The 14,536-nt window shown below is 38.9% G+C and overlaps 1 protein-coding gene across 1 annotated transcript; it reads right to left on the reverse strand.

Annotated features, from left to right (window-relative positions):
* Positions 1-322: 322 nt before the first annotated feature.
* On the reverse strand, positions 323-5,990 carry LOC107830424 (NAD(P)H:quinone oxidoreductase). The gene is made up of 3 exons (XM_075238406.1): positions 5,782-5,990; positions 5,477-5,668; positions 323-861 (listed from the first exon to the last, which is right to left on the reverse strand). The coding sequence occupies exons 1-3, from the start codon at positions 5,882-5,884 to the stop codon at positions 554-556; spliced, it is 603 nt and encodes a 200-aa protein (XP_075094507.1). The 5' UTR covers positions 5,885-5,990; the 3' UTR covers positions 323-553.
* Positions 5,991-14,536: the final 8,546 nt, after the last annotated feature.

Here is a 14,536-nt window from a genome sequence, read left to right on the forward strand (position 1 = left end):
AGGACTTATTCAACAAATTTTGTTTTAATTTGAAAAAGTCTCTGGGGCTTACGCCTCACTACAAAAATGCGTCTCAAACGCCCGAGCGTACGCCCCGAACACCCGGGCGTATGCCCCGGATTGCTAGGCATACGCCTCTTGAAACTTTTGTCCCACACCATCGCCTCGGAATTGCTGGGCATACGCCTCTTGAGACTTTCGTCCCACACCATCGCCTCGGGGCATTTTTGGTGCGCCTCGTCCCAAAAACGCCTTTTAAAACACTGAGCGTAAGTAAATTAGAGAGCGAATATTAAGCCAGATAATAACTTAAAACAGCCAATACTCGTAGACATAAATTTTATTTATCCAGCCATTATTCATCAATCTCCATGAAACTTCCATATGATTTCATCCATGCTAAGTGCTAACACACAACCAATCAACTGAAAAGATGTTTCAAATCACCGAGTACAAGAAAAAATTTCTCCCCTCAGAGCGGGAAACATTGACTGGGGATAATTTTCACCATCCCATATTGGATGAATAAATGGATCACATTCGCCGGTAGAAGCTATTCACACTTGCCTTTGAGTCTCAAGGTAAATGCCTGTAAAGATAACAGAACTGCTCTAAGTTTCTGCTTGGTTTCTTCATCTGTCAGCACACCATCACTGTCAAACTTAGATGGTGGCTGGAACGCGTTCAGGAAAAATTCAGGTTTGTTAATGAAATGAAGATCAAGGTAGACTCCTATCTGTCGAAGGTGATACTGTGATCGTCCTCCACCAAAGCCACCTCCAGCACTCACTATTGCTGCTGCTTTATCAGCCCAAACATTTGGAGGCCGAGATGCCCAATCAATTGCGTTTTTCAAGGGTCCTATCCAAGGAGCCGGAAATGATAGTTCATTAGTACCAAGAATATCACCACAAGAAGCAAAATCGATCAAACTATTTGCACTGCTGTATTAACATTGTGAGTCTATAATGTGTACGAGGATAGAACCCTACTTATGGGACTATACTGGGTATGTTTTTGTTGTTGTTGTTGTTAATGTGTACGAGGATAGTCTACAAACTAATCAAGCAACCTATTGCTACTTGCATGTCCAGAGTCTAATCGATGCTTTCAAACTATAGGTCTTGGATTCAATCTAGGCAACCAAATCCTCCATTTGGATTAATATGTACAGGCTATGATTACTTCAACTCTTACGGTCCATCCATTACCATAGCAGATAATAAGACTCCCATGCTACTACTATGTAATTGGTTTCTTAAACAGACCAGAAATAGCAGCTAACAAACACATAAAACCCAATGGTACAACACATTTAACACTCACTTTTCCAATGAAATGAACAAAATTAAACCACAAAAGAACAGAAGAGAAAAAAAACCAAATATTCGTCATATCAACCTGAAAGATGAACTGTGAAGATATCTTTCAAGCACCTTAACTTGAACAATTCTTTGGGAGTATTTCAAATGTCCACAGATGTTACACGTTAAGTTCCAGCTGTAACCACATTTATTTATAAATTGTTTTACAACCAAATACATTTATAGGTATTACTATCAAGTTCTTAATTTGCTCTTATTGATCTCTTAAAGAAGGCAGCTAGGAAGGAGGCTAAGCTGGCAGTCACAGAGGCTAAGACTTCGGCTTATGGTCGTATGTACGAGGAATTGGGGGAAAAAGGTGGGGAGAAGAAGTTATTCCGGCTGGCCAAGTTGAGAGAGAGGAAGGCTCAGGATTTGGACCAAGTGAGATGCATCAAGGACGAAGATGGTAGAGTATTGATGAAAGATGCCCATATTAAGAGGAGATGGCAGACTTACTTTCATAAACTTCTGAATGAAGAAAGGGATCGGGATATTGTGCTAGGCGAATTGGAGCATTCCGAGAGTCACCGTGACTTTGGGTACTGCAGGCGTATCGAGGTTGAGGAGGTCATGGGAGTTATGCGTAAGATGAGTAGGGGCAGAGCGACCGGGCCAGATGAGATTCCGATGGAATTTTGGAAGTGTGTGGGGAGAGCAGGTTTGGAGTGGTTGACTAGGTTGTTTAATCTAATTTTTAAGGGGAAAAGGATGCCGGATGAGTGGAGGTGGAGTACGGTGGTTCCATTGTATAAGAACAAAGGTGATATCCAGAGTTGTAATAATTATAGGGGTATCAAATTACTGAGTCATACCATGAAAGTGTGGGAGAGGGTGGTTGAAGCGAGGGTGAGGATGGCAGTGTTTGTATCCGACAACCAGTTCGGGTTCATGCCGGGTCGTTCGACTACAGAAGCTATACACCTTGTTAGAAGGTTGGTGGAACTATACAGAGAGAGGAAGAAGGATCTGCACATGGTGTTTATTGACCTAGAGAAAGCGTATGACAAGGTTCCTAGAGAAATTCTCTGGAGATGCCTGGAGGCAAAAGGTGTGTCGGTTCCCTACATTATGGCGATTAAGGACATGTATGATGGGGCTAAGACTCGGGTTAGGACAGTAGGAGGCGACTCTGAGTATTTTCCGGTTGTAATGGTGTTACACCAAGGTTCTGCGCTCAGTCCATTCTTATTCGCCCTGGTGATGGACGCGTTAACACACCATATTCAAGGGGATGTGTATGGTGCATGCTATTAACCGATGACATAGTTCTGATTGATGAGTCGCGAGCCGGTGTTAACGCGAGGCTGGAGGTTTGGAGACAAGCTTTTAAGTCTAAGAGTTTCAAGCTGAGCAGGACGAAGACGGAATACCTGGAGTGTAAGTTCAGCGCTGAGCCAGGGGAAGTAGGCGTGGATGTGAGGCTTGATTCGCAGGTCATCCCCAGTAGAGGCAGCTTCAAGTACCTTGGTTTGGTTATCCAGGGGGAGGGGAGATCGACGAGGATGTCACACACCGTATTGGGGTAGGATGGATGAAGTGGAGGTTAGCATCTGGAGTCCTGTGTGACAAGAGAGTGCCACCGATACTCAAAGGTAAGTTTTATAAAGCGGTGGTTAGACCGGCCATGATGTATGGGGCTGAGTATTGGCCCGTTAAGAACTCACATATCCAGAAAATGAAAGTAGCAGAAATGAGGATGTTGCGGTGGATGTGCGGGCACACTAGGATAGATAAGATTAGAAATGATGATATTCGGGAGAAGGTGCATGTGGCTCCCATTGATGACAAAATGCGGGAAGCGAGGCTTAGATAGTTCAGACATGTTCAGAGGAAAAACCCAAATGCTCCGGTACGGAGGTGTGAGCAGCTGGTTGCGGAGAGCACGAGAAGAGGTAGAGAGCGGCCTAAGAAGTATTGGGGAGAGGTGATCAGGCAGGATATGGCGAAGCTCCAGATTTCTGAGGATATGACACTTGATATGAAGATGTGGAGTATTAGGGTTGTAGGTTAGGAGATAGTTGAGTCGTGCCTTACTTCGTACCATGGTGGAACTAGCCATGTAGGGTTTTTATCTAAGATAACTAGTGGGAATGTTGTGGCTTACTATTTCGCTTTTCAGTGCATGTCCTATTTACTAGCTATCGCTTTTGCTTTACATCTTTCTTCTAGATTTCATGGTGTTTCTATTTTTCTTATGACTATTGTGGTGATACTAATATTTACTAATATTTTCTCCCTTTGCTTTGCATCTTTCTTCTGGATTTCATGATGTTCCTATTTATCCTATGATTGTTGTTGTGATACTAATATTGTCTTCCTTTTTGCCCTTTTGACTTTTTTTTTTTAGCCGAGGGTCTTTCGGAAACAGCCTCTCTACTCCTTCGGGGTAGGGGTAGGGCTGGCAAGTGGGCCGGTCCCGGACCTAAACGGGCCAAGTGGGCCAGTCCAAACGGTCCCTGGCCGGTCCCAAATTAAACGGGCCAAACAGGCCCGGGCCTAAACGGGCTTTTTATATGGACCGGCCCGGGACCGGGATCGTTTGGTCCCGGGCTAAACGGGCTAAGTGGGCCCAACATATATATTTTTTTTAAAATAAAAATTAAATAGATATTAGAGACAAAAGGATGTTAAAAAAAATATCTAAGGCAATGCTTTGTAAATTTTATTATAGAATTGTGACCTAAATTTTATTTAACATCCTAAATTTTAATATTCAATATTTAATATCGAATATATATAGTATATAAGATGTATATATAGTATATCGATATAAGATGTATATATATATATATATATAAGCTATATTCGATAACGAGTTTACCGAATTGACGAATAACTTGTTGAAAATTGATTATCGTTGAAGACTTCAATTCACCAACTTCACAATTGTTTCACAAATTGTAACAATAAAGTAAGCAATAGTAGCAATTATAGAAGAAAATTAGAGAGAGATTGTGATAGATTGATGATTTTGTAAGAAAAAATAAAAGAATGATGGGGTATTTATAGTTGAAAATAGGGAAAAAGTGTAATTATAAAAAGTTTGGGATTAAAACAAAGTTGGGGGGTTAAATGGCTATTTTATAAATAGCCAACGGCTATTTTTGACAGCCCAACGGCTATATTTTTTTTTAAAAGAAAATAGCCCTTGGGACCGTTTGGCCCGCTAAGGGACCGGTCCGGTCCCGGGCCCTGGCGGGCTAAATGGTCCCGGGCCCTGGCGGGCTAAACAGTCTCGGGCCCAAATCATAGGACCGGCCCACGAGACCGACCCAGGCCCGCTAAAACCGGGCGTTTGGCCCGCGATCCCGGGCCTGGACCTGCCCACTTGTCACCCTTAGGTAGGGGTAAGGTCTGCGTACACACTACCCTCCCCAGACCCCATTAGTGGGATTTTACTGGGTTGTTATTGTTGTTGTATGTTACTATCATTTTGTGCTAAGCAGGAACTTTTTCTTTAGTTTTCACCATATACAGCTTATTTGCTATCACTTTTTATAAAAGAAGCATCTTCCCAGTTCAACCTTCATCAATAAAAGCTAAAGTTGCACAGAATAAATTGGCATACTTAATTAGCAATAGTGATCATGGGTCCTAATTCACACCAAAACCACTAATCAAATCATCCATCTAAAACACCAATTATTGTCACTTTGCTAGCTTTCAACTTTTTCTTAATCCTCTTTCCCTTTATTTCTTTCTAGTATTCAAAGCTCTGTGCTCACCAGATAAGCATCATAAATCATCATTCTTGGTGTACAAGTCTTCAGATTCTCAGTGCATATAAGTCGAAATAGCACTAAATTGATCAGATCCAGATTCCAAAACAATTAAATCATAAATTAGAAATGTCAATCCATAGTTACCATCCAATAAAGATTAAATAATAGCTATACTCATGTTCTGATTCCTAGAGCCAAACTAATTTTTATACGAGGAACCTTTGCAACTTACTCTGATTTTTGCCCAAATTTTGAGTAACAAAGTAAGATCTTCAAAAAGAGTAACCATTTAAAGTCTAAATTAGCTTCAAAATAGATAAGTGGAGCATCGGTTAGAGAAGGTGGAAAAAAGGGATAAAATTAGGAGGGGGAAGAAAAGTGGAATACCAGTGACGGAGTAATTGTACTCGGGAGAAGCAAAAAGGAAACAATCTGCTTCTTCAATTTTCTTACGAAAAGCCTCCACAGCGGCAGGATAAGTGCCGTTGACCTCCAGATCAGTGTTCAGAAACGGCAGTGGCGATATGTCCACGTACTCGATCTCCATACCCTTCATTGAATCCTTGCATATCTCCATTGCTACGCCCAATTACAATCATCAATCAAATATCAATCACAATATGAGTAGCAATTACAAGCACCATTGCACCAAAAGGATATGGTGAAACAATAATTTAAAAAAAGAAGTATACCGGCATGGAGGAGACCACGATTGTAGGAACCTTTACGGAGGGAACCGCAGAGCCCAGCAACTTTGATTACTGGTTGAGATGCCATCACCGCTGCTGCTTGCATTTCCACTCCCGATTTTTTTTTCCTTTGTCTTTTTCTCACTACTTCTGAATTCTCAGATATATGATTGATGGCTTTTCATAAATTTATACAGAGGAACTCGGAAGGTCTGACGAATAGGACGGCGAACCGTCATATGTTTTTTAAAACAAATCGGACCGTCACTGTTGACTTGACTCGGCGGCTTTTGACTTATTTTTACTGTTTCCTGTCCATTACATCATTGTTTAGCTGACAAACTTTGTAACTTAACAACAAACACTGGATCAATATTACTCATTATTGTATTGTATTATATTATTTTATAAATATAATATTTAAATAAATTATATCATTTATTATTGTTAAATAATATTATTGTTATTTGGTTTGACTGTATCGTAATTGATAAGTTTTAAATATTAAATTTATCATGAATTACTCATAAAAATAATTGAAGAAAACCTCTTTCTACTAATTTATCACTAATTATGTATTGTAAATATATTAAGCAATTAAACTCGTGCAAGTTCTAATATATATTTATATCTATACTATATTAAAAGTGGGAAGCCTCTAAGCCTAAAATTAATTTATCTATCTATCTATCTATACTATATTAAAAGTGGGAAGTTCCTAAGACTATAGTTAAATTACAAAAATGCCCATAAAAATGATGGAATCTTTTACCCATTTTAAATATTAGTTAATGATAATATTCAATTAAAAAGAATAATACTAATTTGAAGTGTTCATTTTTTGAATAGTTGTGTCCGTTCAATCGTATTATAACTAACCTTTTCATTCAGTAATAGTCTTTAACTGTTGCAACCTTTAGAGTTTATGCTCTAATACATAGCCAGCGGATGGGCATCATCGACAAATAGAGAATTCAAAGAGATCTTCATTTTGCCAACTTCTCATATAAATGATTTTTCTGGTATAAATTTAACTAATTCGTCTCATGTCATAAAAAATAAACTCCTTGCCTTTTTGTAGTATTTTTCTTCTACTATATATCCTCAATTTGGTCTAACCTCTAATACTAAAGTGAGTTGATTTCATATAGGGTCCGTTAAACACCACTCTATATTATCTCTATCTTTGCGGACTTGCTTTTCTCAAATCCCGTTACAGTTACTTGTGACTTGTGAGTATCATTTTGGTGTTTATTAAGAGATTCTATCATTTTCATATGTTTCATAATTCTTTACAAGTTTTACTAAGTTTATTTTATTTTAATACTTTATCTTTCATGTCATGTGACTCCATGAATGGTATATAATCAAAAGTAATATCTTTATAACATATAGTCTTCCTTAGAAAATATCTACATTAGAAATACCTAATTAGTAATTTCGTAAAAATTTTATTATATTAATCAAGAAAATATCTTAGTTTACATGATTAATGCTAAAGAGACCATTTGTTTTAACTTATTTCTATTATAATGTCATGGACATATATATTTTGGGCATATATAATAAGGTCCATGTATTATAAATTTAAGACATACAATTTTTTTGCATGGGTATCAAAAGTAAAAGAAAATTATTGAAGATGTGTTTAAATGTATGACTCTTTGTCTGAAATCTTCATTTATATATAAGAATAGATCAATCTCAACGGTTGAAATAAATCAACTCATGACCAAAAAGTAGCCCAATAGAAGATCGAGTCAACGAACACACACATTTATTGATAGCCCAATAGAAGATCGAGTCAACGAACACATACATTTATTGATAGCCCAATAGAAGATCGACTCTTTGTCTAAAATCTTCATTTATATGTGTGTGTTTGAAAACTAACAACAGTGGAATTTCAATACGTTGTATATGCATAAAAGAAAAGAAGGATCTAACAACCTTACTTGACCTAATAATCGACAAGACGACAACCATCCTCAAGGTCAGGCTAGTTTAAGTTACTTTTGTGACTATAGCAAATTGTCTACCTAAAAAACAAAGGAATAGAAAATTTTGAGATCTTGAAATTTTTCTATGTTTTTCCTTTCTTTAGCTTTCCTAGACTAAAGGAACCAAAAATACAATGACTATCATTAAAAATTATCACTCTACCATGCACGTCAAGATTGATATTAGGTTTGATAGCGACATTTCAATCTGAACCGAGGAGTGATCGCCTATATACACCTTTCCATAAGACTAAATTATCATGCTAACTGAATGGAGTTTTTCATTGTTTTACATTCTCCGATAAGTCATCCGAAATCACATAAGAACTTTTTTGAATCATTTAAGAGCTATTATATTATTAATGGTCGTTTAGGTCGTGTTAATCCTAACCAGTCTTCGGTGCATAGAGTAGTCGAAATGCCTTTTACTAACAATACCTTTATAAAGAAATTTGACAATGACATTTGCAATTAAAAAAAAAATTAAATGGCTTATCCTTGGAAGAGCCGAAAAATTTAGTAACCACACTATTTTGTGGTAATTCTTTATAAAAATTTATGAATTATTTTTTAGCACAATTACTTTATATTTATCGCTAAATTAATTTCATAATTTTCATGTTAGTAATAACGAATTACTTATCGGAGAAGGATGAAGTAGGAAAAGATAGATACTAGTTACGATTAAAGGTAAGTTAGAATTATATAAGTTTTCATGAAAAATATTAGTTTTTTGTACTATATAAATAAGACAATGTAATTTATGCAATTTCAAAATTTAAAATATAATAAAATTTAAAATTACGTTATAGGGAGATTTTGCTGAAAATCACATGTATCTAATTGAATATTGATTGTTTATCTTAGTAGGATCAGATGATCCAATCATTTTGACCAAGAGTATATTGAAATTTATCTACCACTATTTGTTCTTTAAAAGGCACGAGAACATATAATATATTTGAAAACTAAAGGGAAAACGATATGTAAATTGCTGCTTTCATGCCTCTTAAGGACCCAGCTGCTCCTAAGTTCCATTATATATAAACAAGGCAGAATAGCCTAGAGACAAAACTACTCTCACCAGTTCTTCCTACTTTCTGAAATTTCATCCGAACACTTAAACTTGTTCAAATCTAATATCTTAAATCTCTCTGAGTTGGACAAAATATGTGATATACACGCGTTTGGGTAGCGTGAATTGGTGAATTTAATTTAAAAATGATTAAAAAGTAAAATGAAAAAGAAAAAGTGATAAAGGATCCGAATAATACTAAATTTTCAATGTGAGCCTATTTCCTTTTTTGTCTGTCCAAAAAGAATGATCCCTTTCTAAATTTGAAAATAATTTTGCTTAAACTTACAATTCTACCCTTAATGAGAAGCTTTTATAACCAAACAAATACTCTGGGCCTCTTTTTAAATTGTTTAGAATCACAAATTACAAACCTTTCTACAGTCCCTAGACAATCTCAATATGATTGACTTAGGGTTCACGGGACCCAGGTTCACGTGGACAAATAAAAGAAAAAAGGGTCCACCAAATCCTGAAACGGCTAGACCGTTTCCTTGCCAACCCGGACTGAGTGGGGACATACCCTGATGCGACTGTGGCTCATTTTCCTCGCACGCACTCTGATCGTTATCCGGACATCTTGAACTTAACAAAACCTATGAATAAAATCACCCACATATTCCGTGACGTTGATAAATTCTTAATTGAATAAATATTTCTCTTTTCTGGGTTTTCCTGGTTTCATCATCCAACTGTTCAAATCTCAGCTACCAAACATTCTTTTTTGCTGTTTATTTCAAATTTTTATCTATATTCTAAAGAGAAAATCGATTGTCTAATTTGATTTTATTCCTTGAAATCAAACTTATCAATTTATTTCACAAAAGTCACTTATCTATTTTTATCACTTAAAAGTCACTCAACTTTACCTTTGTAACTTAAAAGTCATTCTAGTTCAAAACTTATAAAATATTCAGTAAAAAATATGACATGGCATTACATTTAATTAAAAAAATCTAACAATAATGCCACATAAGCTTAAATAGACCATATCTAAGTTAGACCCTGTATACGGTCGAAATAGATTTCGGTCATAGCACGTCCGATCGAGTTCGAACGATGATCTATCGAAGTAAGATCCCGAAGGTAGAACAAATTAACCTCGAACCCGGGGAGACTGATCCGTGTCGAGTTTAATATCATTATCAAGCTCGAATCGAAATCGAACCATGATGTAGAGTAGATCTATCATGCTCATAATCTAGAGACCAACCAACATTGACCTCGAATCAATTCAAGGGCTCGAGCCAGGATTGAGCTCGAACCAAGATCACGAGCTCGAGTCGAAATCAAGCTCAAACCAAAATCGAGGGTTCTAAGCAAGATCGAGCTCGCAGACAAAAGCCGTTGCAATCCCACTAGAGAGAATCTTGGCAGAAATTATGGAAAAACTAACTTATCATGGGTCTCCCACTGAATGTTTATTTTATTATGCTTAGAGCCAAATCCCTCCACTGTAAAATGGTTTGGTTACCATTTCTATAAAACAAGTTTTTCTCAGACTTACATTGTAATAAAATCGCTATATTCTTCTACAGTAAAGAATCGTTCTTTCAGATTTCTTAGATTGATTCTATTTGTTGAATCCTAAGATTCATTGTTTCTGACAACCTTATCTATTTCGCATTCTCTACAATCTATATTTACATTTCTATTTATCATTATATTTTGTGTTAAGTTACCCCACATATCCTCGGAACTGCGTATAAATTCAACTCTATCCATTTTTCGGATAAACAATTTGGCGCCCACCGTGGGGCCGAGGATAACAGTGGTTATTTGATACAAATCTGAAAAAATACGTCATTGTGCTTTGCGCTTATTTCCGAAAACATCTTGAATTTCGGATCAGCTACGAATAACCACCAATCAAATGGCTTCACCGATCGATAACGAAACCGGCCTTCAAGATGAAACCAACAACTTGGCACCCGGGCCCGGAAGGCCAATAAACAATGGCACCGATGCTCGAATCGAAGTACCCGAAATTTGAGCCGAAATACCATTGGATGTCAATTCACAAATAGCTTTGGAGGCGAATCAACGTTCCGAACCGGAAAGAAGCATTCAGGGCGGTACTCGATCCGTAGCCCGAGACATCCAAAATGCGGGGGAAATCGGGGCCAGCTTACGTATGATCTTCGAGATACTACAAGCCCAACAAGTAGCGATAGCTCAGCTACAGATCCAAACTCGCGCACAAAGCAGGCCGGATTCCAATCCACTTCGAGAAGTCACCCCCAGAACAGAGCCCACCATAGTGAAATCTAACGAGCAAGAATCGGGGACTACTCCCGGAATTACTAAATTGCTCGAGGAACTTACAAAACGAGTCGAAGCCAACGACAAGAGAGTGGAAATGTACAATGCCAGGATCGATCAAATCCCGAGGGCTCCACCAATGATAAAGGGGGTTGATTCGAAAAAATTCATACAAAATCCTTTATCGTCGAGTGCGGCGCCGAAGCCAATCCCCAAAAAATTTTGTATGCCCAAAATTTCCAAATATAACAGTACGACTGATCCTAACGAACATGTCACCTCTTACACATATGCCATAAAAGAAAACGATTTGGAGGACGATGAGATCGAATCCGTGTTATTGAAAAAGTTCGGGGAGACCCTCTCGAAGGGAGCTATGATCTGGTACCACAATTTACCGCCGAATTCTATAGATTCTTTTATCATGTTAGCAGATTCGTTCCTAAAGGCACATGCTGGTGCCATAAAGGTTGCAACAAGGAAATCAGACCTCTTCAAAGTAAAGCAAATGGAGAATGAAATGATGAGGGAATTCGTATCCCAATTTCAAATAGAACGCATGGAATTACCCTCGGGCATGGAATTACCCTCGGTCACTGACGATTGGGTCATACAAGCTTTCACCCAAGGGTTGAACGAGCTAAGTTTGACAACATCACATCGGCTGAAACAAAATTTGATCGAGTATCCAGTGATAACTTGGGCAGATGTACACAACCGATACCAATCGAAAATTAGGGTCGAGGATGATCAGTTGGGGGATCCGTACAGACACGTTCATCAGAACAGGACAGTTACTAAAAACCAAAAGGAGATCGATAGAGAACAAAGGACGAACAGAGACCGATATCGACCGTACATTACAGATCGGGTGAACAACGGTTCAGCACACAATGCAGTTCGGAACAATCGAAGGATTCATCGAGTACAAAATTCTCGGGGGCTTATGAGTAAGAGCGACTTCGATAAATATGCCGATCCTATAGAAGCACCTCGATTATCAGAATATAACTTCAGCGTTGGTGCATCCGCTATCGTGTCAGCCATCAGACGCATCAAAGACACTAAATGGCCTCAACCCATGCAGACCGATCCTGCCCGAAGAAATCCCAATCAAACGTGCGAATATCATGGTACCCATGGCCACAGAACGGAAGATTGCAAGCAACTAAGAGAGGAAATAGCTCGCTTATTTAACAAAGGGCACCTTCGGGAATTTCTGAGTGATAGGGCGAAGAACCATTTTAAAAATAGGGATTTCAGCAAGCAAAACGAGCAAGAAGAACCGCAGCACGTCATCCATATGATCATCAGCGGCATCGATACCCCTCAGGGACCAGTGCTTAAACGTACTAAAACATCGATGGCGAGGGAAAATCGATCTCAGACTCAAGATTACGCACCCATGGGCACTTTGTCCTTTGATGATGAAGATGCAGAAGGGGTCATCCAACCTTACAATGACGCACTGGTAATATCCGTACTCATGAATAAAACTAAAATTAAGTGTGTGTTAATCGATCTAAGTAGCTCGGCCAACATCATCCGATTGAAGGTAGTAGAGTAGCTCGGCCTACAGGATCAGATCGTACCCGCAACTCTGGTTCTAAACGGGTTCAATATGGCATGTGAAACCACCAAAGCTGAGATAATCCTACCAATAAATATGGCCGGAACCATCCAGGAAACAAAGTTTCACGTGATCGAAGGCAATATGAGATACAATGCCCTTTTTGGAAGGCCATGGATCCACAACATGAGAGTTGTACCTTCGACCCTACACCAGGCCCTCAAATTCCCGACAATGAGAGGTGTCAAAATAGTGTACGGAGAACAACCAGCCGCAAAGGAAATGTTCACCGTCGACGAAACTAAACCAATATCCTCACTTTCGCCGATAAAAGGATCGGGCCCGGAAGGAGAACGGGATACCAAATAGCAATCACAGACATCGGCTTCAACCCAGCCAGACAACCAGAAAATCGAAGAGGATGATGATCAAAGAGTCCCTCAATCTTTCGTGATTCTCGATGACTCCGATGCCACCAAATCAATAATCGAGGAGCTAGAGCAAGTCACATTAATCGAGTAATGGCCCGAGCGAAAGGTATACTTGGGAACGGGGTTGAGCCCCGAACTCAGGAAGAAACTCGTTCAATTTCTTATCGATAACATCGATTGTTTTGCCTGGTCCCATTTAGATATAACAGGTATCCCGCCGGACATAACGATGCATCGGCTAAGTATGGACCCCAGGTTCAGACCGGTGAAGCAAAAGAAAAGACCCCAGTCCGAGAGAAAGCACGCATTCATAAAGGACGAGGTAACCAAGCCTCTCAAAGTAGGGTCCATACGGGAGGTGAAATGTCCCGAATGGCTAGCCAACGTAGTTGTAGTCCCTAAAAAAGGGAACAAACTTAGAATGTGTGTGGACTATAAGGATTTGAACAAAGCATGCCCCAAAGATTCCTTTTCGCTGCCCAACATCGATCGCATGATCGATGCTACGGTCGACCACGAGATCCTCACTTTTCTCGATGCCTATTCCGGGTATAATCAAATCCAGATGAACCTGGAGGACCAGGAAAAGACTTCATTTGTCACTAAATATGGAACGTATTGTTATAATATGATGCCCTTCGGGCTAAAAAATGCAGGGGCTACTTACCAATGCCTAGTAAATAAAATGTTCGAAGAACAAATGGGAAAATCAATGGAAGTTTATATTGATGACATGCTAGTTAAATCCCTGCGCGCAGAGGACCATTTGACCCATTTGCAGGAAACATTCAAAATTTTGAGGAAATATAACATGAAGCTCAATCCAGAAAAATGTGCTTTCGGGGTCGGTTCGGGCAAGTTCCTCGGCTTCATGATGTCACATCGGGGAATAGAGATTAACCCTGATAAAATCAAGGCCATCAAAGACATCGTTGTCGTGGACATCGTGAAGGCCGTACAAAGGCTAACAGGTCGGATTGTAGCCTTAGGCCGGTTTATTTTAAGATCATCTGACCGAAGTCACAAATTTTTCTCTCTACTCAAAAAGAAGAACGATTTTTCTTGGACCCCGGAGTGCCAACAAGTATTAGAGGAACTAAAGCGATATCTATCAAGCCCACTACTACTCCACACTCCAAAAACAGACAAAAAACTTTGTTTGTACTTGGCAGTATCGGAAGTCGCCGTAAGCGGTGTCCTAGTTCGAGAAGGTAGAATGCAAAGAATAATGAGGCGATGCGCTTGCGAATTTGGGGTCGTCGGTCGAGGTGGATGACTCAGGCTCGGGGAATGTTGTTCAACTTTTGAGATCAGTAATCGAAGAAGGTCACGCCGAAATAAATTCTACAAGCTTAACCTGGGATTGGAGAAACAAGTATATTGAATACTTGAAGAGCGAAAAACTTCTATCGGACCCTAA

The sequence above is a fragment of the Nicotiana tabacum genome, chromosome 19, assembly GCF_000715075.1.
Source record: "Nicotiana tabacum cultivar K326 chromosome 19, ASM71507v2, whole genome shotgun sequence".
NCBI classification, from domain to species: domain Eukaryota; kingdom Viridiplantae; phylum Streptophyta; class Magnoliopsida; order Solanales; family Solanaceae; genus Nicotiana; species Nicotiana tabacum.

What these genes read in the sequence shown, in the direction of transcription:
- LOC107830424 (XM_075238406.1), bottom strand. Translation starts at nt 5,884, where the DNA reads ATGCAAGCAGCAGCGGTGATGGCATCTCAACCAGTAATCAAAGTTGCT. An exon ending in TCGTGGTCTCCTCCATGCCG is followed by an intron (nt 5,669 to 5,781) that starts GTATACTTCTTT and finishes AATTGGGCGTAG; the next exon opens with CAATGGAGATATGCAAGGAT. An exon ending in GTACAATTACTCCGTCACTG is followed by an intron (nt 862 to 5,476) that starts GTATTCCACTTT and finishes CTCCTTGGATAG; the next exon opens with GACCCTTGAAAAACGCAATT.